The 24,525-nt window shown below is 47.2% G+C and overlaps 1 protein-coding gene across 6 annotated transcripts in view; it reads left to right on the plus strand.

The window, feature by feature from the left end:
- Nucleotides 1-24,525, plus strand: part of LOC144817653 (uncharacterized) — a 435,131-nt gene that overhangs the window by 239,335 nt on the left and 171,271 nt on the right. For all 6 annotated transcript variants that reach the window (XM_078674375.1, XM_078674373.1, XM_078674378.1 and 3 more), the window contains one exon: nt 16,599-16,715. In XM_078674375.1, coding sequence (XP_078530501.1) covers nt 16,599-16,715 — 117 coding nt within the window. The remainder of the gene's footprint in view (nt 1-16,598; nt 16,716-24,525) is intronic.

Here is a 24,525-nt window from a genome sequence, read left to right on the forward strand (position 1 = left end):
TAACACTTTTCATTGGATTAAAACATTTTTTTTTTCCAAACGATGAAAGCCCCACCTTGTTTCTGGATGTTTCAGACTGAAGCTGGCGTCAGCATGAGAGCACCACCATCTCGTAGCTCCGTCGTGGTCATTCCGCGAGCAATCATGGCAGCCGCTCCCCACCGGAAGCCTGCAGGAGTCGGGGGCCCCCAAGACTTTTGTAGAATCTTCAAGGCTGAGGGGACGCTTTCGAGAATGGGGTCCAAGACCTAGCAGACAAGCGTCCGAGTTCCAAGGTGTCCAAGGGCCATTTCAGTGGACCAGGCCCAAAAAGGAAAGAGCCTGCCGCCATTTTGAGAGTCCTGTGGCAGCCGCCTATCGCTGCACCGCAAGAGTGGGCGCAACTCAGCTGAATGGCGGATTTTGGCACAGTGTACCAAAAGCGGGCGGAATGTCAACTGAAACGGTAAAGGGGCGCCCCACTACAGCAGACGAGCCTCCACCTGGGGAGGCCCGTTCACGCCGCCTCACCCTCCCCCTCCCCCCTCCGGGGCGCACCACGCCGTTATTCGGAGCAGCATTGTAGGATACCAAAACCAGTGCGGCAACTTACTGGACATCATCTGGGTGCCATCCACATCTCAGCGCGTTCTGCTGCCTTGGGACTATTCGCACAACAGACCGCTACTGACGAGGCCTCCCCCCGCACCCCCGGGACGCCCCACACCGTTTTTCGGAGCTGCATTGTAGGATACCCAAAACCAGTGCGGCACCCAGGTAACACGTTGTGCTGCCTTGGGACTATTCGCACAAAACACAGCTACTGACCATTGTTGCTTCTTTTTTCAAAAAAATGTTTAAATGTATTTACTGTTTTTGTTGCGTTGTATATATTTATAAGTTATTAAAGTTTTATAATCCTACTACTTTGTTGGAGTGCTATATATTTTTAATGTGACACATAATTGTAAAAACTTTGATGTACAAAGAGGCATCCCTGGAATCTTCCGCTTCAGGCTGGGTCCCCTCCCCAATCACAATACAGGATGTTTTTCAGATAGTAGGAACGCGTGTGGTGTGACGGATCTCATCGGGTGGGGGCCTTGATCTACTGTAACTCCTTTGAAGAGGGGTGATTCTTTACAGCTGGGGCCATAAACTACATCTGCAGGGCTAGCTGATAGCCTGGGACCGGCCTGGACAATCGGACACATAGGAAGAGGAGTGTCAGAGGGTGCGGTAGTGAATAGGGCGAAAGGGAGGTGTCGAGCGGGCACAGGATTTTTCCTTTCCTCCCTGATTCTTATAGGAGAACCTTGGTTCAGGCTCTGATTATCAGCCGTCTTGATTACTGCAATGGTCTCCTGGCAGGAGCTAATGAAGAGGTCCTCAACCGCCTACAGGTGGTACAAAATACAGCAGCGAGGTTGGTGCTTAATGCACCTCCTAGGTCCCCCTCCAAACCGTTATTGCACAAACTACACTGGTTGCCAATACGGCAACGAGTAAAGTTTAAGACCTGCTGTATTATCCATAAAGGCCTTAATGAATTGGGACCAGAGTATTTGGCTACAAAATTTGTTCCATACGCTCCTACCCGTACCCTTAGGTCTGGTGAACAGCTCCTGCTAAACATTCCCAAAATTACCAAATCCAGGCAAGGAGGTAGGGCTCTATCTGTGGTAGGTCCCAGCTTCTGGAACTCCCTCCCGCTTTCTTTAAAACAATGTAGGAACCATCTTAAATTCAGGAAGTGTCTGAAAACTTTTTTGTTTAGTTCATGTTAACACCTATCCGCTGGTTCATATTAGGCTTCTGGTTATAAATCATATTCCCTGTGGCTTTCTCTAAGCTTTTTATTCCAGGTGTCACAAGCGCGGAGATACTCCTCCGGGAGTTTATTCATAGCGCTATACAAACACGCAAATAAATAAATAAAAGGTGTGATTCTCAGGGAAGAGCAGCGCAGATGGGGGGAGGTTTATTGCCCATGCATAAGACAGAGAGCGGGGGTGACCAGTGCCTGGGGGAGATGCTTGCGAGGGTGGGGAGCCATGCTAAGGATCGACAGCGTGCAGAGAGTGGGTCTGGTCAAGGCATCTAAAATGGCTGCAGTGCACGACAAAAGTGTGGCATTTGAAAAAAGGCAAGATGGCGCAGACAATGTTTATCAACACTTCCTGATTTCCTTCGAATCGAACGTTAACAGACGTTATCTCTCCCACACTACCGGTCCCCCTGGGCTTAAACGCCGAGATAGTAGGGACTACATCCCGTGGAGATAGGCCGAGACGTCACTCAGCAGAAAAAAAAAAAATAATCAAAAAAAGTCTATAAACATACAATAAGTTAAAAGTCAATCATTCTTGTTTCCTTGTAGTACGCTCCCCAGTCCGCTTTCCGTTACGCGTACCGGGCGCACCCCACGAAAAAAGCCCCCCCTTTTAAAGCCTCCACATCAAACCTAGGGGGTCAGGGAGGATCTACTATGCCCCCTTATGGTCATTTGCCCCTTCGCTTTGGCCTCCTCTTGTCTCTCGATCCTACCGAGAGACAAGATGGCGGCCGCTACGGACTGTTTGGAATGTTTACAGACACCGGAGAGCCAATCAGCTTCGCTTCGCAAAGCTCCGTAACGCGAAAAGTACGCGAACCGGATCGCTGCCCGGAGCTCTGTTACAGATATATATCTTTTTTGAACGTTAATTTCTCAAAATCCACTGGAGCACATATATTGAGACCTAGCAAAGGCACATCGGGCTACCAGTCCCTACAATTTTGCCAAGTTTCGTGCAAATCCATTCAGCCGTTCGGGCTAAAAGTGAGGCCAACCGCCCTATGGAAATTAACATGGGAAAAACGCGTTTTGGGACCCCCCTTTTTTCTCGGCCCCCCCTTGACGAACCCCCCCCAAATTTTCAGGGGCTGCTCAGAAACAAAATGTTCCATTTTCCTGAAAATTTCAGCCAATTCCGTCCACAAACGCCAAAGTTATTAGACATAGAATTTTCAAAAATCCCATAGAGAAAAAATCCTAACTATATATACCTACTGGCGACCGCCAGTAGGTAATATATTACCTGCACTAAATAAACGAAAACGAAACTTGACTGGTCCGTGTCCGAGTGCTATTTACCCTGGCTGGCTGTAACTCCAGAGTGAGGTGGAAGCGACGGATGGTGAATATATATATGTATGTATATATATATATATATATATATATATATATATATATATATATATATATATATATATATATATATATATATATATAGGTTTGGGTCAGAGAACAAATTGTTAAATTTTTCTGCTATATACGCGACATCTTTATAGTATGGCAGGGAGACGAAAAGGAAGCTTGTCAATTCATTGCTGAAATCAATAATAATGGCCTTAATTTAAAATTCACGTCTCATATCAATGCCAAACAAATTGAATTTTTAGATGTCAGTGTTTATGTAGATGACAATAACAGGTTACAGACGACCCTACATAGAAAATCTACTGCAGGAAATACGACCCTGCATGCTTCCAGTCTCCATCCTAGGCATACCATTGAAAGCATACCATTAGGAGAAATCCTACGAATCAAAAGAATTTGTAGCTCTCAAGAAGATTTTCTTAAATGTGTCAGGGATTTAAGGATACGATTAAAATCTCGAGGGTACTCAGATCAAGTGTTTGACCGTGCTTTAGCCAAAGCCGACAAACGACCAAGATCCAGCTTATTTCCAGAACTTACTGATAATGATCAGGCAGCAGCAACTCGAGCAGTTGCAGTTTCTAATGGCTGTCCTAGATTCATTACAGCATTCAGTAGTCAAGGTAAAAAGATCAGACAAATTATCAACCGTAACTGGCCTACTATTCTCACGGATACTGTGTTAGGATGTATGCTGCCGAATAAACCACTGGTGACTTTTCGTAGAGCGCAGAGTAAGGGAACAGTCCTGGATCAGAGTAGCCCAGAATTAAAGCAAAAAGCTATCTGGCTACAACCGGCATTTGGGTTCCGTAAGTGCTCCAATTGTAGAGCATGCCATTTTGGCATCAATAAAACTCACTACAGCACCCCATTCAAGCCAATGGATACACCTATTGTAGGCAATCACACTTGTAAAACTGAATATGCTGTGCATGTCCTGACGTGCACCTGCGGCCTTAATTATATTGGCAGTACCAAGCAACAGGTGCACGTCAGGATCTTGCAGCATATCAGGGCCATTCTGCACTGCGACCAAACGTACCCGGTGGCTCGTCATTTTCAGAGTACACATAATAAAGATGTTAACTGCCTAACTTATTATGTTGTAGCCTCAGTCCCCACACTTAGGAGGGGCGGCAACCGAGAGCTTAAACTGAGGCAACTAGAATCTCGCATGATCCTCGAATACGACAGTAAGTGGCCAAATGGGCTAAACAATACTGAGGACTTGCGCAATTTCCTCTGAACTCACATCCAGCCCCGGTCCCCCATGATACAATGCAGATTTACATGTTCCTCTAGGTAGTCAGGTTCCCTGTTGCCTAGAGATGATCTCTCCCTTATAGACTGTCTGATTCAACAATCCTGACTATCTCTGTTCTTCCACATCATTGTCTCCGTGGCTAGTCAAGTTCCTTGTTAGCCACGGTAACGCAACTCAGCAATTCATTAATTCTTCACTTTCTTACATATATTTATACTTATCACTATTTAGAATTTTAGCACTTTTTATCAATGGGTGTTTTTATCACTTTTTAACATAATACTTTTATACCTGTATGAAATGTTTTAATATTGCTTTTTAGAATGACAAAATTGTGATTTTATACTAATTGTCGGATTAAGCATTTATGCATTTTTATACACAGGTCACTTTATCATGCACTTTCAATATTCCACACTTTTACTCCCTGCAGCACGTGTGATTTCACTTTTTCGCACAACTAGACATTGATCTAGTAGCACTGTTATTTGCACTTTATATCTAGCGTGCCTCCTGAATATTTGAATACTCTCACTATATACTTCGTGACATAGTATTGAATGGATTTATCCTGTTATTTGTTTACAAATTCGCATTAAGATATACTTTATAAAAATTTCAATTCATGAAATTATGACTGTTATGTTAAGATATGTTTAGCAAATGTGTATATATATGTATAACTTATTTTGCGTATTTGCACTGATAACTGCTAAACATGATATGTTTTCTATGTCTATAGTCATGTGACTGTTCGGAAGGTGGAGCTTAAGCTAATCACTAAGCATTATAAAAACAAAAAAGTTTTACTAGATCATTGCATGTGAACAAGGGCTCGTGAAGCCCGAAACACGTATTGCCCTCCTGTTTTTACCAGCTGACACTGCAATTAAGAAAGAACCTGTGAATTTCTGTGGTCCGTCTCCTACCTTGCTTGCCTCGCCGGTCCAGGGTGGATTTGGAAGTGGCGTTTGTGGAGTTCAAAAGCATATATATATATATATATAATGTATAGAATTATTGTCCCTTCTTTGTTGTGTGAGATATATAGTGTATGTAGCTCTCTTCTATTTTGTGCACTTCTTTCAGCCCTGATGAAGTTCCAATCGGAACGAAATGCGTTGGTCCCAATTTTAAAATGAAAAAACAATAAAGGATATATTTTTGGAATACATTGGAAACCCATTGACTCCGTTCTGGTGCACCATCCTTCTCCTTATGAACTATTGTATCTGGCTCTCAGTGGAGGGATAGTGTGGAAAACTCCGGATGTGGTGGCACAGACAATTTATTAACCTATTTTACTTTGAAACTGAGGTGCTGAACTGTGGTCAGCCGCATTGTGTGTTTTTTCTAGATCTGGTAAAACAAGCTGCTGAACACTCCTTCTGGACTAAGTCTGAAGACTGCTCTGTCTGAGTGATATGCTTAGGAAAGCAGTACCCTTAGTAATCTGTGTCTTCCTTCCATAACTCTCATTTATTCTTGGTGTTGCCCTAACTTTATTCAGAATGCTCAAGGACTTGATAATGTGCCAATTTATGTCGACCAAACATTAAGAGAGAGGTCAGTTTGGAATGTGATAACGCCTGGTAGAGCCTTAAACAGTTTGGAAACTTTATTCTAAAATTTTAAAAAAGCTGTGTTTGTGGCATGTGTAGCTGTAGATACACATGCGGTGCATACTCCTGCAATCTATTGTTGGGCTCTGCATGTGCAACTTGTTGTTCGTTGAAGTCTTCGAGTCATGGGGTATGGTGACTCGACCTGATGCTGGTAACGGGCATGGGCTCCATTGTTAGATTGTTTCTTTCCGCTTGTGGGTTTGGACAAGCATCCTCCCAGCTCCACTGTTTGTATCCGTACCTCCCAGTTCTTCCATCCCAATCCGGTTGAATCAATTTACTGCAGCTTCGTCTAATCACTCGACTTTGTCATCTGAGTATCTTCTAGTGCCCCCTTTGAGAGCCTTCTCCTCCGCCTCTTTCACCGAGAATCCATAATAGAAAGAACACCTTTCTGGTACTGTCCACATTGCCGTTTGAAATACTTCTGGTCAGATCATCATCGGGTCTGCAACTTGTGGCTCATCTGAGAACGACGAGGCATCCTGCGCCACATGCCGCGCCTTCAGATCCAAAAAGACACTGTTACCGTCGAGATCAATGCCTATCTCAGCGTGCCATGGTGCATCGTCAGAAGGCTATACCCCTGATCTCTTTGGGGACCAGGATTTCGTGGGGGGGCCACAGTCAGACTTTGGGCCAACAGGCCATCTGCACCAGCTTGGAACAAAGGTTACACTGAGCCTGAGGAACTGTCTCTCGCTCAGCAGAAGATGTGGACCATGCATATCAGCCACCCCCCCTCCACCTCGACGACAGGACATTGGACATACATGGAGATGGCCTGTTGCCTTGTTTTTTCTCTTTTGGCACTTCGTCTTCTCCAGTCTGATGTCTTCGTAGCACCTGGTAGCAGGTGTGCTGAGAGCCGCTGGAGGTGGTGCGATTGTTAACCAGATAGGTGGATGTAGGCGGTAGATGATGTTGAGAAAGCTATTCTAAGGCTGCCTTAGATTTCTTTGTGATGTGTTCCTTCAGAGTACAGTTGGTTCCCAGGTGATATAGTTTGGGTGGAAGTTTGAGCTTGAGCCTGTTTAGGTTCATATTGCTGAGCCAGGTCTAAACTCCTTATTGTTTGTTATTCTGGCAAATAGTAGGATTTCCATTTTGTTTGGGCTGGGTTGAACTTCAGGTAGGTGGTGGACGTCTGGTCTCAATGAGGTGGAAGCAGTGTGTGAGGCATTGGATGTCTGGAGCAGAGTTATGTTATGTTATGTTATGTTAGTTTGTATAGCTCATGGCTACCGCAGCAATGGGGCGTCCCAGCGCTGCGGACGAAAATAAATCAATTGTATGAAAAGAGAGAGTGTAATGGTGGCTGCCACTGCCATACCACTACCATACAGATTAGATGGTAGAAAATAACCAAGTTTTAATTAGTTTGCAGAAGTGCTGATGGTTCGTGGTAGCACGTACTTGTAATGGAAGAGCATTCCATAGAAGTGGAGCCTTGTGTTTAGATGAGCGTTCACCCGCTCTGCTCCTGCGAACCCTCGTGGTGCAGGCCAGATGGAGATCTGCAGAGCGGAGATCGCGAGTCGGGGTGTAAGGGGTGCAAAGTCCCTGCAGAATTTGAGGGCCGCGTCCGTGGAGGACTTTGTGGGCTACACATAGGGTTTTAAATTGGACTCTCTGTTTAACAGGTAGCCAATGCAGCCGGGCGAGAGCCAGTGAGGCAGAGCAATGTTGTGGCAAGGCAAGCAGAGTACGAGCTGCCGCATTCTGAGCCCTTTGAAGTCTCTTAATGACCGTCAGATTAGAGCCCACAAACAGAACATTGCAATAGTCCAGATGTGAAAGACCATAGCTTGGACAATTATCCGCCGGGTCGGAGGTTCAAAGAATCCCAGAATGGGCCTAAGGGAGCAAAGGCGCCCAAAGCAGGTGCCTGCCACTTTTTTTGCATGGGAGTCTATAGAAAGATCATTATCCAGCAGAACTCCAAGATTTTTTACTTCCAGCTTCGAGGTTGGAGACAAGCCCAATATAGGGGGCCACCAGTGTTCCACCCACTTCTGTGGATTCCGGCCAACTATGAGCAGCTCAGATTTAGAAGCATTAAGTTGTAAACAGTTGTTGCATAGCCAGTTGGCAATGGCCATAAGATCCTCTCCAAATTTAGCTTGGTCTAGCTCAGCGTTGTTAGAAAAGGTGAAAATAAGCTGAGTATCATCAGCATAAGAAGTTAATTTTATCTCTCGTTCTTTGGCTAGTATGGCCAGGGGTCTAACATAAACATTAAACAGCGTAGGACTGAGAGCTGACCCCTGAGGGACCCCACAGCTGAGGGGATGTCTGCCGGACGAATGCGGAGCGGCAAGCACCTGGAAAGACGGTCTGATAGAAATGAGGCAAACCAATCCAGGGCGCTGCCCCAGACCCCGATCTCCCCAAGACGTTCAAGCAAAATCCTGTGGGAGACCGTGTCGAAGGCCGCACTCAAATCCAGAAGAATAAGGGCAGAGGTATTGCCCACATCTTGTGCCACCCTCAGCTGTTCAGTGACTGCCAGGAGGGCTGACTCCGTGCTGTGGTTGGCTCTAAAGCCATTTTGGGAGTCAGCTAAGATATCATTAGTTTCCATATATTTAGTCAAAATAGCATTCATGTGGGATTCCGTAACCTTGGTTAGGTAAGGCAATAATGATATAGGTCTATAACTTTCTGGCCTTAGAGGATCCAAGGTAGGCTTTTTCAACAAGGGAACCACCTTAGCATGCTTCAAAGAGCAGGGCACCGTAGCTAATTAGAGAGATTGATTAATCAGCTCATGACCCTCCGCAAGATAGTCATGATGTAGTCTAAACATCTCAGGTTTGACCGGATCATCTGGAGAGCCGGACTTTACTTTACTGGCAAGAAGTTCCAAAGCTTCCTGGGGAAGCAAGGGGAGGGTTAAAAGGGAGTGAGATCGAACAGATGAACCTTTAGTGTTGGGGGGGGTGTGTGGCCGAGCATTGGAATTTAAGGCATTATAGATACCTTTGACCTTTCCTATGAAAAAACAAACTAGCTCTTCACACTGCGTATTAGATTCTACTGTGCCATCAGTGGCCTCAGGGGCTTTAGACAAATCCTTTATCAAGGAAAAGATGGTTTTTGATCGATTAGTACTAGAATTGATCAAATTGGTGTAATACATGGCCTTGGCCCTTTTTATCTGTTTATGGTACGATTTAGTGGGAAATCTATAGCTAGATTTTACTACGGGGTCATATGAGCGCCTCCACTTGCGCTCAAGGAGTTTACGTTGTTTTATCTCCTTAACAAGTTCCTCCGAGTACCAGGGATGGGACTGGTCGCCGTAAGGCCTAGACCGCTTCTTGGGAATGAAGTGGTCTAGTGCATCAGTGACCCATTCCCTGTAGATTTTATCAGCCTCCTCCAAATTGCTAGACCATACCGGGCGTGTAATTTTCAGTCTAGCTTCAAATAAGGCACCGTCAAATTTGTGCCATGGGCGCCGTAAAAGGGGAGGGAGGGGCTTGAGTCCAGGGCCAGGGGGTATCCCTATGGTAATGAGAATAAGATGGTGGTCCGTCCAGGTTAACGGAAGAGGTGTATGTACCGTTATGTCACAAATGTTGGAAAATACGGGGTCTAATAAATGTCCAGCAGATTGGGAGGGTCCCTTAACCAACTGAATTAGTTGGCAGGCTTCTAAAGCGCCCAAGAAATTCAAAATGGCAGCAGAATCAAGACTTTCAAGATGGAGATTTAGGTCTCCTAGGACACTAAAGTTGGCTGATTGTAGGGTAAGAGTGGAAATAGTCAAAGCCAGGGAGTCTTGGAAAGCCCCAGATGGACCCGGGGGCGATATATTAAGAGACCTGAAAGGGTAAAGATGTCAGAAATCCAGATTTTAAATAGGGCACTTTCGCAATCAAATATGTTGGCAGGGGATAGGGAGCAGGAGAGGCTTGATTTTGAAATTATGGCCAGTCCGCCACCCCTCCCTTTTGACCTGTTCTGACACCTAATAGAGTAGTCTGGAGGTAGAGCCAGGGCTAAAATAGCACCTGAGTCTTCGGTCAACCACGTTTCTGTAAGGCATAATATATCGGGATGATGATCCACTAAAAGGTCAAAAATATCCCTGTGATGCTTAACCATGGACCTATAGTTTAAACTAAGGATCTTAAGTTTCCTAATTTTCTCTGATGTACAGTTTGATACTGGAGATGACACAGGTGCCTCAGTAGCCTCTAGGCCACATTGCTTACACCACAGATTTACAGTGCCCGGATGCCATAGCTCAGACGTGCAGGCATGTTTCCCGCGGAGGAGAAATAACTCCTCTCGCGTATAAATTGCCATTTAATACGTTGATCAACCAGGCCTCCTAGCGTCGGCCCGGCGCGGACGGACGTAGACGGGCTCGCCTTAGGCGAGCCGCCGCGCGCGTCCGCTGCGCGGGGAGAAGTGAAGCTGACTTAATAGCACCGTCCCTGCCTCTGGCAAAGAGTAACACCCTCCGGGGGCGGGCCCAAGGTCGTGTACGCCCTCCACAACAACCGGCACTTGCCGCGGTGGAACAAGGCGCCGACCGGAAGAACAGCAGGTGGGAGCAGAGAAGTATTGAATAAGGACAAGTCACAATAGTTGAAAAAATCCCATGAGTTACAGGTTTAAAGAATACAGATAGCACCAAAAGGACACTTCTCAAGCAGCACCTCAGAGCTTAGTGAGTCAAGCGTGTCCGCTGCGCGGGGAGAAGTGAAGCAGACTTTCAAATAGGTTAGTGTGCAGAGCACTTCACAGGTAGAATAGTGGTCCCCACGATTAAGCAGTGTATTCTGGGATTAATACCAAAAACGAGATAAGTGTGCAAAACATGTATACTGCTGGGCGCTCTGCTCGCTAGGAGACGAATAGCCTTACATTGGCCAAGTACTAGCCGCTGGCTCGTGACGCGAGGGTTAAGGATATTATAGAATGGACCACTGCAGAAAAAATTCAAATGACACGGGATTGACGAGATGAAAAACAAACCGATGATTTGATGGTGTAGGTGGAAATAATCATGTTATTGACTGATTCCCCAGGCACCAGACTGCCTCGTGCGACTCGAAACGGGAAATGTTTCCAGAAGGGAACTGGTATGACCAAGACTCGGCCAACGTTAATGAGACTGCGGCCCGGGCGTGCAGTGATGGTTCCCCCTACGGAGTCCAGGTCACCCTGGCTGTGGATCTCGGATCAGTGGAGAATGCAGGATGGGAAGATATTAAAGTGTAAATGAAACATTTGCTGGTACAGGACTGAAGTGCTGCGGCAGCACCACATTCTGTGGTTTTATTGTTATCATGAAAATTGTGACTCTTGGCGCGTTTTCAGTGTAAATGAATAAAAAATACATTAGTAAAAAAGTAGGTTACTGTGTAGTGTTCATCTGTCAAAGCTTTTGTTGGCTTTATTTATCATGTGGCCAAAAGAGGACTCTTGATTCCTGCAGCCACTGAGGCCTCTACGAATACTTCACTGTGTTTAAACTCTTGCATCTCCTCAATGAGACCTGAATCGAGGACTGTCCGCGTCTAATGGATGCGCCTTTTCAATCTGAAGCTACTTGATAACGTGGATCTATTGACTTGAAGGCTGCTTACTTGGCTGCGGTCTCTACCAGAAGCATTGAAGTGCTGCAGGCTTTTTCTTTACATAAATACGGTTATCCTTTTGTCCTAAAAGTTCTTGCAAACTGTTACATTAACGTGATATATCGTCCTGTTTTCCAACCGGACTGTCCAGTTGCAAGGCTGAGGAGTCGCAGGATTCCAGTCTCTGAAGTTATCCCTGTAAAGGATATCCGTTCAGTTTCCAGTCCTCTGTTCTGGTTGACTTGGTAACTGAAGCCTGGCCTCGCATGCGCTCCCTGCGTCATGGTGCCATGGAATCTGGTTCTCAACCCGCTGGTAGTGAACATGGAGGGCAACAGTTTAAAAAAATCCTCGTTTTGTCTGGCTCAGCTCTGTGTTCTGTTGGCATGTCTCCACCAACCTTCAATGTTGGCCATATTTGTAGATAATGATTTATTTATTTTATTTATTTTGAAAGTTTTATATAGCGCGAACAAGATCTTTGCAGATATCAGAGCGCTTTACAAAGAAGGGGTACGAACAGGAGAGTAAATAACAGGCCATTGGGCATAGCGTAGTTGTAGGTAATAAGTGGGGTGGGGTAGGTACATGAGGGAGCATAGTCAAACAGGTACGTTAATAATGCTAATAGTAAAAACAAGTGGGAGCATAGACAATCAGGTAAGTCGATAATACAAGTAATACAAATAAGCAAAGGGATCGAACAAGTAGTACAGATCGGTGCAGAGTCTTTAAAGAGTTCAAAATAATAGTTAAAGTGTATTTCGCCATGAGGATAGCTTTTACTTCTTTCTTAAAAAGTGTAGTGGAGGAGATGAGCCTGGTTTCAGGAGGGAGTGAGTTCCAGATCCTGGGTGCCATTCCTGAGAAGGAGCGTTTATACGTTTTTTCCTTCCGGAATCTTCGAGGCTTCAGCAGAAGATTGTTTGTGCCTCTAGTGATTCTAGAGCCGCCAGAAATTGTCAGCTTCTGAGTGAGGTAGCCGGGTGAGCTCAGGTGTACAGCCTTGTGCGTCATGCAGGCGATTTTCAGATGTATTCTGGCTTCAAAAGGCAGCCAGTTCAGGGATTTCAAGTCCGGGGAAATATGTGAGTGTTTTTTTGACCCAGTGATGAGTCTCGCTGCAGCGTTTAGGGAAGCTCTTAGGGGTGCGGTAGTAGTTAGGGGGAGTCCGCAGAGGGGATGCTGCCATATTCTATTCGAGGGATGACTAGTGCTTGTACTGCAGTTTGGAAGTCTTTGGCTGGGAGGAAGGGTTTAAGTTTCCTCAGGGTATTGATTTGGTAGTTCGCTCCCTTAGTTGCCTTGCTGATATGTTGCTGCATGTTGAGATTGGTGTCAAGTGTTATGCCTAAAGATTTTGCTGAGTCCACGATGGTGGGTTGGACATTGAGTGCAGTTAGGTGTTTAAGCCAAATTTGAGTGGTAGAGATCTTCGCGGGAGGTGAGATCAGAAGGAACTCTGTTTTCAGAGCATTGAGTTTGAGATCATTATCGGCAAGCCAGGATTGGGTGCTTCTGATCGTTGAGTTCAGGAGCAAAATGTCTTTGGGGGATTGTAATTTGAGATATAGTTGGGTGCCATTGGCGTACATGTGAAAGTGTACATTGGATGCTTGTAACAAGGTGGTGAGAGGTTCCATAACTAGGTTGAACAAAGTTGGGGATAGGGAGGATCCTTGGGGGACGCCTAACGATACAGGTATTGGCGAGGACATCAGGTTGTTGCTCTTGAATTTCTGCGACCTGTTGTGTAGAAAGGAAGTGAACCACTTGAGAACAGTCCCAGATAGACCCATTCTTGTGTTTAGTAGTTTGAGTAAATTCTCATGTTTAACGGTGTCGAATGCTGAAGAGAGATCAAGAAGGATGAGGAAGCAGGTATCGTTTTGATCTAGGATTTGAAGGGCGTCGTCAATTATGTGAGTCATAGCAGTTCCCGTACTGTGTCCTGCTCGGAAGCCTGATTGATGAGGGTTGAGGAGATCAAACTGATCAATGTGTTTCGTCAATTGTAGTTGTGCGCATTTTTCCAACAGTTTGGCGAGAGTGGGAATATTGGTAATGGGACGGTAATTGTTTAGATCAGAGGGGTCAGCTGTAGGTTTCTTTAGTAAAGGTGTGACTTGTCCAACTTTGAGGGAGTCAGGGATGGTTCCTTGTTGAAGTGAGCTGTTGATAATTTTAGTCCAGTGTGGGAGGAGCAAAGGGGTAAAGACTTTTACAGCGTTAGCAGGAAGGGGGTCCGTGAGGTGATTGGATGGTTTCAAGGTGCAGAGCAGTTTGCCAATTCCTTCTTCAGAGTAGGTGCCAAAGGATGACCATGTAGCATTGTTTTTTGGTTCAGTGGGTGCTATGCAGTGGGGTTTGGAGTAGAGGCTTGCGTCAATGAGGAGATCGCTCTTTATGTTGTCAGTTTTTTGGATAAAGAAAGCGGAGAAGTCTTCACAGGAGGGTGCTTCGCGCATAGTGCTGAGTGGTTGGGGTTGTTCCTTGGATTGTGATCTGATTAGCTCAAACAGTTTTCTCGGACGGTTTTTTGCTTGGTCGAGCTGGAGGCTGAAGAAATCTGATTTTGAGCGTTTTATTTTCCTGAAGTAGGCGTTTCTCTTTCTCTTCAGTGATTTTAGGTGCAGTGCAGAGGGAGCTGATCTCCAGGTGCGCTCTGCCATTCGCATGGCTCGTCTATCCTCATTGAGATTCCCGTCGTACCATGGATTGGAGATTTTAGTGAAGACTCTTTTTAGCTGCATAGGTGCATTAATTATTGAGGTCATAGCGTTGAGATAGTGGTCAGTCAAGGATTGAACGTCCGTAGCGCCGGTAGGGGGAAGTAGGAGATTGCAGCTGTTATGGGGTAAAGAGTTTGGGTTGAGTTATTTCAGGGTCTCTTTTCCAGACTTTGGGCTTGGAGGGTTGCACCGGGTTAAATTTAACTTTTTCATTGATGAAGAATGTGACATTATGATGATCTGACCAGTCACATGGTTGGATAGACTCTAGTTGGATAGAGTCCTCTTTGGAGATGATAAGGTCGAGGATAGAGCCTTTCTCGTGGGTCGGGCTGTTGCATATTTGGGTGAGGTCAAGGGCATTGAGGAAATTTTTAAGACTATTTACCACCGCGTCATTGTGATCGTTCCAGTGGAGGTTGAAGTCACCAAGGTATATTTGGGTGAGCTGCCGACCGGAATTGGTTGAGATCATATCCATGATTTGTTGGGAGAAGGCGAGGTTGTTCCCGGGTGGGTGGTAAATGCCGTGAAGAGAGCATATCGGTTTGCCCTCACTGATAATATCGAGGCAGATGTATTCACAGGAAGTTGGGGAGGGGAGGGAGGGGGACGTGACTTTCAGGACAGAGAGGTTGTTCCTGTAAATGCATGCGATTCCACCACCTATTTTGCCGGGCCTGTCAAGTCTAATGATGTGGTAGTTGGGAGGAACCAGAATGTCCATTATAGGTGTAGAAGATTCAGTTAGCCAGGTTTCAGTCATGATGATTAGGTCAAGGTCCAGTGTTAAGATGAGATCAGCGATGGCGGAGGAGTGTCTAGAGGCCGATCTGCAGTTGAGGAGAGTGCATTTGAGCCGGGGTGTGTCGAGGGTGGTAGAGGGTTCTAGAGAGAGGGGGACTTTTCTAAGGTTATTAGGGATGGAGATTCTGTTGTTTATTGTGGGGGGTCTAAGGGGATTTGAGTGTATCGTGGGAATGGCGAGGTGTGTGGTAGATGTGTGGTTTAGGGGAGCTGGGTCGTAGGAGCGGAGGAGGGTGTGTCGAGGTCTGAAAGAGGGTTGCAGGGGCGACGGGGGCGGTTGTTGCGATTGCGAACATGGATTGAAGTCCAGTGTGGGGAGTGTTGAGTGATAGAGTCATCCGGAAGGGTGGGGGACATGTTGGGGGGGAGGTGGTGGTGGGTGAGGGGTGTCTTGGGTGTGTGAAGAGTAGTTCTTTGATGATGTGAATGTCTTCTTTGACCTGGAGGAGGGTGGCCAAATCTTGGCCAGCGTGGGATAGGTGTTGGTGGTGGGGATGGAAATCAGGGGTAAGTGACTGCCCAGGGAATTTGCGTGCGGGTGGGCTGGTGTTCGTGCAGGGCTCCGTGGCGTCGGTGTACAGGTTGGTGTTAGGGAGGAGAGAGGGTTTGGGATGGAGGGGTGTGGATGAAGTAGGGAGGAGGTTGGTGGTATAGGTGAGGGCATTGGTGGTAGGTGGAGAGACCAGGGTGGAGAATGAGTGTATGTTAGTGGTGGTGGGGGTGCAGGAAAGGTAGTGGGGGCTGAGAATGGGGGGGGAAATGGGATTGGAGATGGTCCTGTTGTGGGGAGGGGGAGTTAGATTATGAAGGGTGGTGTGTTCTGCGTGATTAGTTACAGGGTGGTAGTGGGGACTGAGAATGGGGGGGATAAAGGGTGGGATTTGTGGTTGTGCGTGTCGTTCTGGTGCTGAACTGGGTTAGAAGGGTTGTGGGTGGGAGCTGTGATCTCAGGGGTGAAAGGAATGGGAGTGGTATGAGTGGAGGTCCGAGGGTTGGTAGGGGGGGTGGGGGTGCGGATGGTGTATGAGGGGGAGAGATCTGTGTCTGTGATTGAGGAGTGTGTGGTAGCTACAGCAGGTGGGTGATTGACTAGGGTGCTGGGGGTAGAGGTGAGGTGCCTGTCGTTCTGGTGCTGAACTAGGTTAGAAGGGTTGTGGGTGGGAGCTGTGAAGTCAGGGGTGGTAGGACTGGAGGTGATATGAGTGGAGGATGATAATGGTTAATGTGACACTGGTTGGAAAGGTGTTGACACACACTGATGGACACGCACACATTCTTTTAAAGTTGGATGGTTTTTATTAGGAAACTGTTTCAGTTGTGCCGGAGCAGGGACCAGTTCTGTGAGTACCATAATAATCTGAGAGTCCTTGTTTCCTTTATTCCTTGCAGGGAGAATTTGTAAATGAATATGTTGGGGAAGTTATAAACGAAGAGGAGTGCTTGGCACGGATAAAACGGGGACAAGAGGAGAATGCCCGTCACTTCTACATGCTGACCATTGACAAGGTATGTTGCGCATTCTGGCTCGTACGCATTAGTGTAACTCTGTGCTTTCCTCTGCTCTGAGAAATGTTTTAATCTTCAAACCATAAACAAGAAACCTTGCCCCCTATGATTCTAGCATGCGCACACGATCAATAGACTACACTGCAGCTCTGAACTGGACATGAGCCGCAGAGTGGATGCCAACCGCTGCAGAGATTTTGATGTCTTTGCATAGTCGTAGAGTCTTCTGGCATCGAGACCACTGTAAATGTTCTTCCTAAGGTCAGTTGCTAGTGTGTTTTAATATTTTTTTATTTGTTATTTTACATTAGGTGTAGTAATGTGCTACAGCAGAACAGTAAAACGCACACGAGTCCTAAATAAAAGTTAGCCTAATATGCTTCAATTTGAACCTGGAAATTTAACAGTAGTGCCGGGAACTCTATACAAAGGGATCTGGAATCTGTGAAAGACCGTACGGGTACAGTGATGTACATCACATCTTAAAACTGGCACCACCAACACCGTCAACATTCCTCCCAGGCAAGCTTCTCAGTCAGGAGCGTTAAAGGTATATTTTGTAGCCTTTACAGAGAGATGAACAGGGGGGCTTAGAACGCAGGTCCTCAGTGTGTCCTGGAGTCACTGCTCGGAGTCTATCCTAACCTTATACAGGCTCTTAGTGTGTCAGGGTCCCTGTGCTGGTCAGGCCTGTCCCTGTGCTGGTCAGGTCTATTCCTGCCTGTGCAAGTGACCATGGAAGCCATTTTAGAATGGGATAGATACTGGTAAAAACAAGTTCTCAGCTACACGAGGGCTTCACTGAAAATGGGGATGTTTGGTATCAAACATCTTCTATTAATAATCCCACACTAATGTCAGTGATGGGTTTACCAATACATGCACCCAGAGGGCACCTTAGAGGTGCCCCCTGAAAACCTACAAGCCTGAGGTGTGCTCCCTGACTGGTTTTTACCAGTCTAGCACCAAGACACTGTTCTGACGTACTTGGGTGAGAGCCTCTGCTCTCATGAGACCCAGAACAAAAGGCTGTCCAGGAAGAGGTTGTAAAACCCCCTCCCATAGGGTGACCTGCTGATTATCCTCCCCAGACCGCCAAGCTTCAAAGAGCTGCCGCCTTTGGAATTCGAGTCTTGCTCCCCTCGCAGGAGAGGTATCCCCCTTTTGTCCAGGACCCCTTTGGCACCTAAACAAGCAGGAAAATTAGCTAGTCAGGTAGGCCTGCCACCTCCAGGCTAGTACCACCCCTAAGGTGGGCTACGCTAAGGTGGACATGATTTTTCAGAAGTACCCATCTCTGTAATGGCATTCTTCGGAATTCTGGGACAGGGTTATGCCCCCCTCCCACAGGATGTGGTCATATACGGGTGGAGTGACTCCAGGGATCAGTAGCCTATATGCTACTACCCTACACTCCCCTAAATTCAGTATCTAAGGGAGTCCCTGGCACCAGAAAGGCAGATCTTGATGACATACGTAAAAGGACACGAAGAGCCGCAAAAGCAGAAGACTGAAGAGAGCACCTGACTTAGCCCCAGCCCAGCTGAGTGGTCTGCCTTTCTCCATCTAAATTGCACCAAAGAAGTCTCGTCCTGCAGCTATGCCTCCAAAACCTGGGAGGAATCCCTGCCTTCAGTAAAGACCAAGACCTCCCGAAGAACAACGGAACTGCTCCCTGCATCCTGCTGAAACTCCAAAAGAAAAGACTCTGAGGACTCCGGAAACACCAAACCCCGACGCATGAAGCCACCGCTGCTCCCGCCTCTCCCAGCTGGAGTCAAGGTGGGCAAACAGTGTTGTATGAAGCTGGCTGTGGTATGGCGCTCAGTGGTTATACCGTGCACAGAGTCAAGAGATTCCCCAGAAGTGTACAGGGCTCAATGTAAACCCAAAGTGCTCTGTTAGTGGTAGTGTGGGCGAGCAGCTTTAGGCCTAACACTGGAGTGTAAGACATTTATTGCACAACATTGACCAATAATGACACACAACTCAAGAAGGTGACTGTAGCGACCTGGGACAACAACAACAGAAGGGGTGGACACAGAGTGCAAGGAAACAAAGTTCCAATGACACATCTCGTTCATTATACCCCCCACAGAACGTCAACAGGGACTTTGAAATACAAGAAGAAGAAACAGATCACTGGCCCTTTAAGGGAGACTGGAGCCAAGAGTGGGAGGAGTCACGACAAGACGACAAGACGTCTTATACCAGGAACGACGAATCAGAGGTGTGCTTGTTCACCCGGAAGGAGCGGAGAGGAGAGAGAGCGTGGAGAAAGGAGGAAGTTGACGGAGTTCGAGAGAGCGGAGTTCGAGACAACGGAGACCCGGCGCGGAGAAGACGAAGAAGAGAGAGAGAAGCCAGGAGGCCACCGATACCGCGGATCGCCCAGCCATACACCCGCGGGAGGTGTATGGCTCAACCAGGTACGCGACACTATTAAGGGCTGGGTCAGCCGTAAGGGAGGGTTTTTGGAATAACCGCCGTGTTTACCTCCCCTTTGGTCTGGTGTCCCCCACCCCGAGCACAAACCCTTCACAGCCGGCACTAGACGTGGAGCACAACTGGTTATTCCCCTCACTCCCTACCCTTTAGTATCGCAAGACGTGTGGACATTCCCCTCATACTTTGTCTTTCTCCTTTTGTCCCGACTACGAGATGAAGACGGAGCCGGACGAGACACCACCCCGACGGACACCCGAGAGAGGCCGTCGACCGGAAATAGTGGAAGCCTGCATCAAGAGAAGCGCGAGAAGCAGATCACCAAGAGGAACTGTTACTCGAGGAAAGAAAAGCTCCGATATTTTGTTTGCCAAAATAAAACCTAAGAAGACAAGAATTCACGTTTTGCCTATTAATCCCGACCCCGTTACAGTGGTGGAGAATGCGGGCATAGGCACCATCGCTGACAAAAAGATGGAAACCGTAGTAGAACAACTGGTAAAAGGTCAAGAGAAACTCGAATGGGTCCTAGAGCAACACTTTGTATCCGCCCAAGCAGATAGGGAAGTATTGCGAAAAGCCATTGAGGGACAAAGGGAACAGCCCTGGGTCGATCCCACGGGTAGGTCTGGAGCAACTGAACGACCAATGTCTCACGGAACACCGGCCATTTCTCTCCAAAAATATAGAACCGGAGAAGACCCGGATGCGTTCTTGTTAAACTTTGAAAGAGCAGCACGAGCTTGTGGCTGGCCAGTTACGAAATGGCCTTTCTTTTTAGCACCACTACTGGGGGGAGAAGCTCAGGCAGCTTATCAAGTGGCCAATCCAAATGGGAACACTGCCTACGCCGATATTAAACGAATTATTCTCGATCACTTAGGGTTAGACCCCGAAGCATATCGGCTCCGTTTTCGTAAAGAAAGGGGCACGGTGGGAGAAAACCCCAAAACATTGTTTGTCAGGTTAAAAATGGCCGCAGACAAGTGGCTCACACCTGCTACTAGCAGCAAAGAGGAAATACTCGACAGGATTTATTTAGAACAGTTCCTAGAAGCACTCCCCTACGCCACCCAAAGGTGGCTTCGACAACATTCCGGGATAACCACCGCTCAAGCAGTTGAAATGGCCTCATCGTTTTCACGAGCTCAACCAAAGACTGGTCCATTGGACTGGGATAAAGAGAAAAAAATGCTGATCCGACCGGAACGGTCTGTTCCGAAAGGTAGAGAGCCGGCACGACCTCGTACCTGGAGAACTGAGAACACGGGAACATCAGGACCACAATGCTTTGATTGTGGACAGTGGGGCCATATCGCCCGATTGTGCCCCAAAAAGAGACTAGAAGAAGAACCCATGGAAGTGGGATACCTCCCTAAAGCGGTGCTGTACTCGGCGGAATTGGGCGGATCCTTCCGAGTAAGTGTAAAGGTTGACCAGAAGACCCTGGTAGCGTTGTTAGACTCCGGCTGCCGCCAGTCGGTCATTCAATCTCAATACGTTAACCCAAACCAATACATCACTAACGGGAAGGTTAATATTAAGTGTGTCCACGGGGATGTCAAAATGTACCCTATAGCTAATATTACCATAGAACACACAGCAGGACCCCCACACATAGTAAGGGTGGGTGTAATGTCAGAATTGCCGGAAGACCTAATCATTGGGACGGATAACCCCGATTTTTTGACTATGTTTAAGAATACCCTAGAACTAGGTCAGGCAGGTAAACTTAAAAGACTGCCCAGCCCAAGGGACGAACACCGTGATCCATCTGTACAACACCAGAAGGGCACTCTAAAATTTGTAAAATTGTCAGAAAAGGCAACCCCTCCCACTAAGGGTTCGACTAAAGCCGCCGGTTACGATTTATGTAGTGCTTATGACTACGAATTACCGGCTAAAGAAAGGGTATTGGTCAAAACAGACCTGCAAATCGCAGTACCCCCAGGCTGTTACGGTAGGATAGCCCCTCGCTCCGGATTGGCCGCGAAACACTTCATAGACATAGGAGCTGGCGTCATTGACGAAGATTACAGGGGTAACGTAATGGTCCTTCTTTTCAACCTGGGAACAACCACCTTTTCAGTACACAAAGGTGACCGTGTAGCCCAACTGATATGCGAAAATATCGCTTCCCCTGCACTCCAAGAGGTGGCGGAATTGGAAGACACAGAGCGTGGTTCAAACGGGTTTGGGTCCACGGGAGATCGAGGTCATTCAGTAAACGCAGTGGTTTCCCCCGACCCGTGGATTCTTGATAAAAGCTTCAAGTTTGCGCAAATTAGTGACTCCACTCTGTTTTATGCGTGGGAACAGGCCCACCAACAGGCCGGTAACTCTATAACATACCCAGCCTTCGTGATTCAAGAAGAGTTGCTTTATAGGATAGGTAAAGAGGGGGACTCTCCTCAGCTCCTGGTCCCAGTGTCGTTCAGAGAACAGGTCCTTTTTTTTGGACATAGCCACCTAGTTGCGGGACATAGCGGCACAGAAAAAATGACCCAAACTATCCTCCGAAATTTTTTTGGGCCAGGGATATACAAGGACACTGAAGAGTATTGTAAGACTTGCGACATTTGCCAAAGGTTGAACATGAGCAGACCCCCGGCTGTTCCTCTACAGCCGTTGCCGGTCATTGGTAAACCTTTCCAAAGGGTTGGCATGGACCTGATTGGACCGTTGCCAAAAACACGCAAAGGGTTCCAACACATACTGGTTGTGGTAGATTACGCCACTAGGTTCCCCAAGGCTTTTCCCTTATCAACGGCCAATTCCAAACAAATTGGTGATAAAATGATCGAACTATTCAGTAGGGTGGGATTTCCGAAAGAAATTCTGACGGACCAGGGCACTCCGTTCGTTTCGAAGTTGATGAGGGAAATATGCCATACATTGCAAATCCACCAGATCCGTACCTCGCTTTACCATCCCCAAACGGACGGACTGGTGGAACGTTATAATCGTACCCTAAAAACAACACTTCGTAAAATGATGGAAGTCAGCGGGTATGAGTGGGACAGAATGTTGCCACTAGCACTGTATGCCATACGAGCTCAGAGACAGTCTAGCCTAGGGGTATCGCCCTTTGAACTCCTCTACGGACGTCAACCCCGCTCCCTCCTGGAAATGACTAGGGATGCTTGGGTGAATGAAACCTCGGAAGAGACGTCGGCGACGCTCGATTATGCCCAGAGCCTGAAATCCAAAATAGGCAAGTTGAGGGAACTATCGATGGTCCAACTTGAGAATAGCCAACGTAAACAGAAGCTTGACTATGATAAGGGGAAGAAATGGAGACAGCTACAGGTCAACGACTGGGCATTGGTTCTCCTACCGTCGTCTTCGCAGAAATTTAAGGCTGCATGGACAGGTCCATATAAAGTGGTTGGGGTGATAGGCAGGACTAGTTATACATTACAAATAACTCACTCCAAACAACAGTCATATCACATAAACATGTTAAAAAAGTGGTTAGGTCCCCCGCCAGCACAGGTTAACCTCACTGGGGTCGACTCAAATGGAGAGTCTACGGTTGAGCTTCTTCTCCATAACGAGGAACTAACTACAGGACAACAACGAGAACTTAGACAGATTCTTGGGAGTTACGCCGGTGTTTTTTCCAACAGACCAGGGCGTACGTCTATAACCGAACACTGCATCATAACTCCACCGAATAAAAAGATTAGAATGAGACCATACAGAGTCCCGGAGGCTAGACGAGCTGCCATTAAGGCTGAAATAGACGAGATGCTTCGCCTTGTGGTCATCCGACCCTCAAAAAGTGATTGGTGTAGCCCCATCGTAATGGTCCCTAAGCCTGATGGCAGCAGGAGATTTTGTATGGACTTTCGCGCCCTTAATGAGATTTCTCTCTTTGACGCATATCCCATTCCTAGAGTGGATGAATTAATTGAGAAACTGGGCCACTCTCAGTACATCACTACTCTGGATTTAACTAAGGGTTATTGGCAAGTTCCACTGAGACCCGAGGATGCCAAAAAGACAGCGTTTTCAACAGAGGAGGGCCATTTTGAGTTTACGGTGCTCCCCTTCGGACTTCATGGCGCGCCGGCAACTTTCCAACGCCTTATGAACACTGTCTTAGCCGGATTGTCTGACTTTACGTCGGCTTATCTGGACGACATTGTGATCTACAGCCCAGATTGGCGCACCCACTTGGAACATCTGTCCAAAGTACTGAGGGCTCTAAAAACTGCGGGACTCACCGTGAATGCAAAGAAGTGCAAAATGGCCTTTCGGAAAGTGAAATATCTTGGCTATGTACGGGGCCACGGGTTGATTGAACCGCAAATTGAGAAGGTAAGGCAATTGCCGACACCCCTTTTCCTGCCACTAGAAAAGAAATGAGGTCTTTCCTCGGACTTGTCGGGTACTACCGGCGATTTATACCACAATTTGCAGACATAGCGGCCCCTCTTACGGATGCCCTGAGGGTTACTGGGAAATCCTCTACGCCGGTGCGACCTTCACTTGGAATGTTGGAAGCCTTTCGAATACTGAAATCGATGATAACTTCTACCCCGGTGCTCTCTTCACCAGACTTCTCACGGCCGTTTTCGCTGCATACGGATGCATCTGACTTTGGGATTGGGGCAGTCCTTTACCAAGTGGGTAACGACGGTCTGGATTATCCAATACTGTATGTTAGTAGGAAACTGTTTCCTCGTGAACTGAAATACGCCACTATTGAGAAGGAGTGCCTCGCGATAAAGTGGGCTATCGAAAAACTGGCTTACTATCTCGAAGGCCGTCGATTTGACCTGTTTACGGATCACGCGCCACTGCTGTGGATGGCTCGCAACAAAGCGAATAATGCCAGAGTAATGCGCTGGTTCCTGTCACTACAGCCATACGTGTTTTCGATCCATCACCGTAAAGGCGTTGATAATGTGGGTGCTGACTTTCTATCCCGTCACCCACTCACCGATCGTGAGTGTCCAGGGGGGGAGGTGTGTTGCGACCTGGGACAACAACAACAGAAGGGGTGGACACAGAGTGCAAGGAAACAAAGTTCCAATGACACATCTCGTTCATTATACCCCCCACAGAACGTCAACAGGGACTTTGAAATACAAGAAGAAGAAACAGATCACTGGCCCTTTAAGGGAGACTGGAGCCAAGAGTGGGAGGAGTCACGACAAGGCGACGAGACGTCTTATACCAGGAACGACGAATCAGAGGTGTGCTTGTTCACCCGGAAGGAGCGGAGCGGAGAGGAGAGAGAGCGTGGAGAAAGGAGGAAGTTGACGGAGTTCGAGAGAGCGGAGTTCGAGACAACGGAGACCCGGCGCGGAGAAGACGAAGAAGGCCACCGATACCGCGGATCGCCCAGCCATACACC

The sequence above is a fragment of the Lissotriton helveticus genome, chromosome 2_1, assembly GCF_964261635.1.
Source record: "Lissotriton helveticus chromosome 2_1, aLisHel1.1, whole genome shotgun sequence".
Classification (NCBI taxonomy): domain Eukaryota; kingdom Metazoa; phylum Chordata; class Amphibia; order Caudata; family Salamandridae; genus Lissotriton; species Lissotriton helveticus.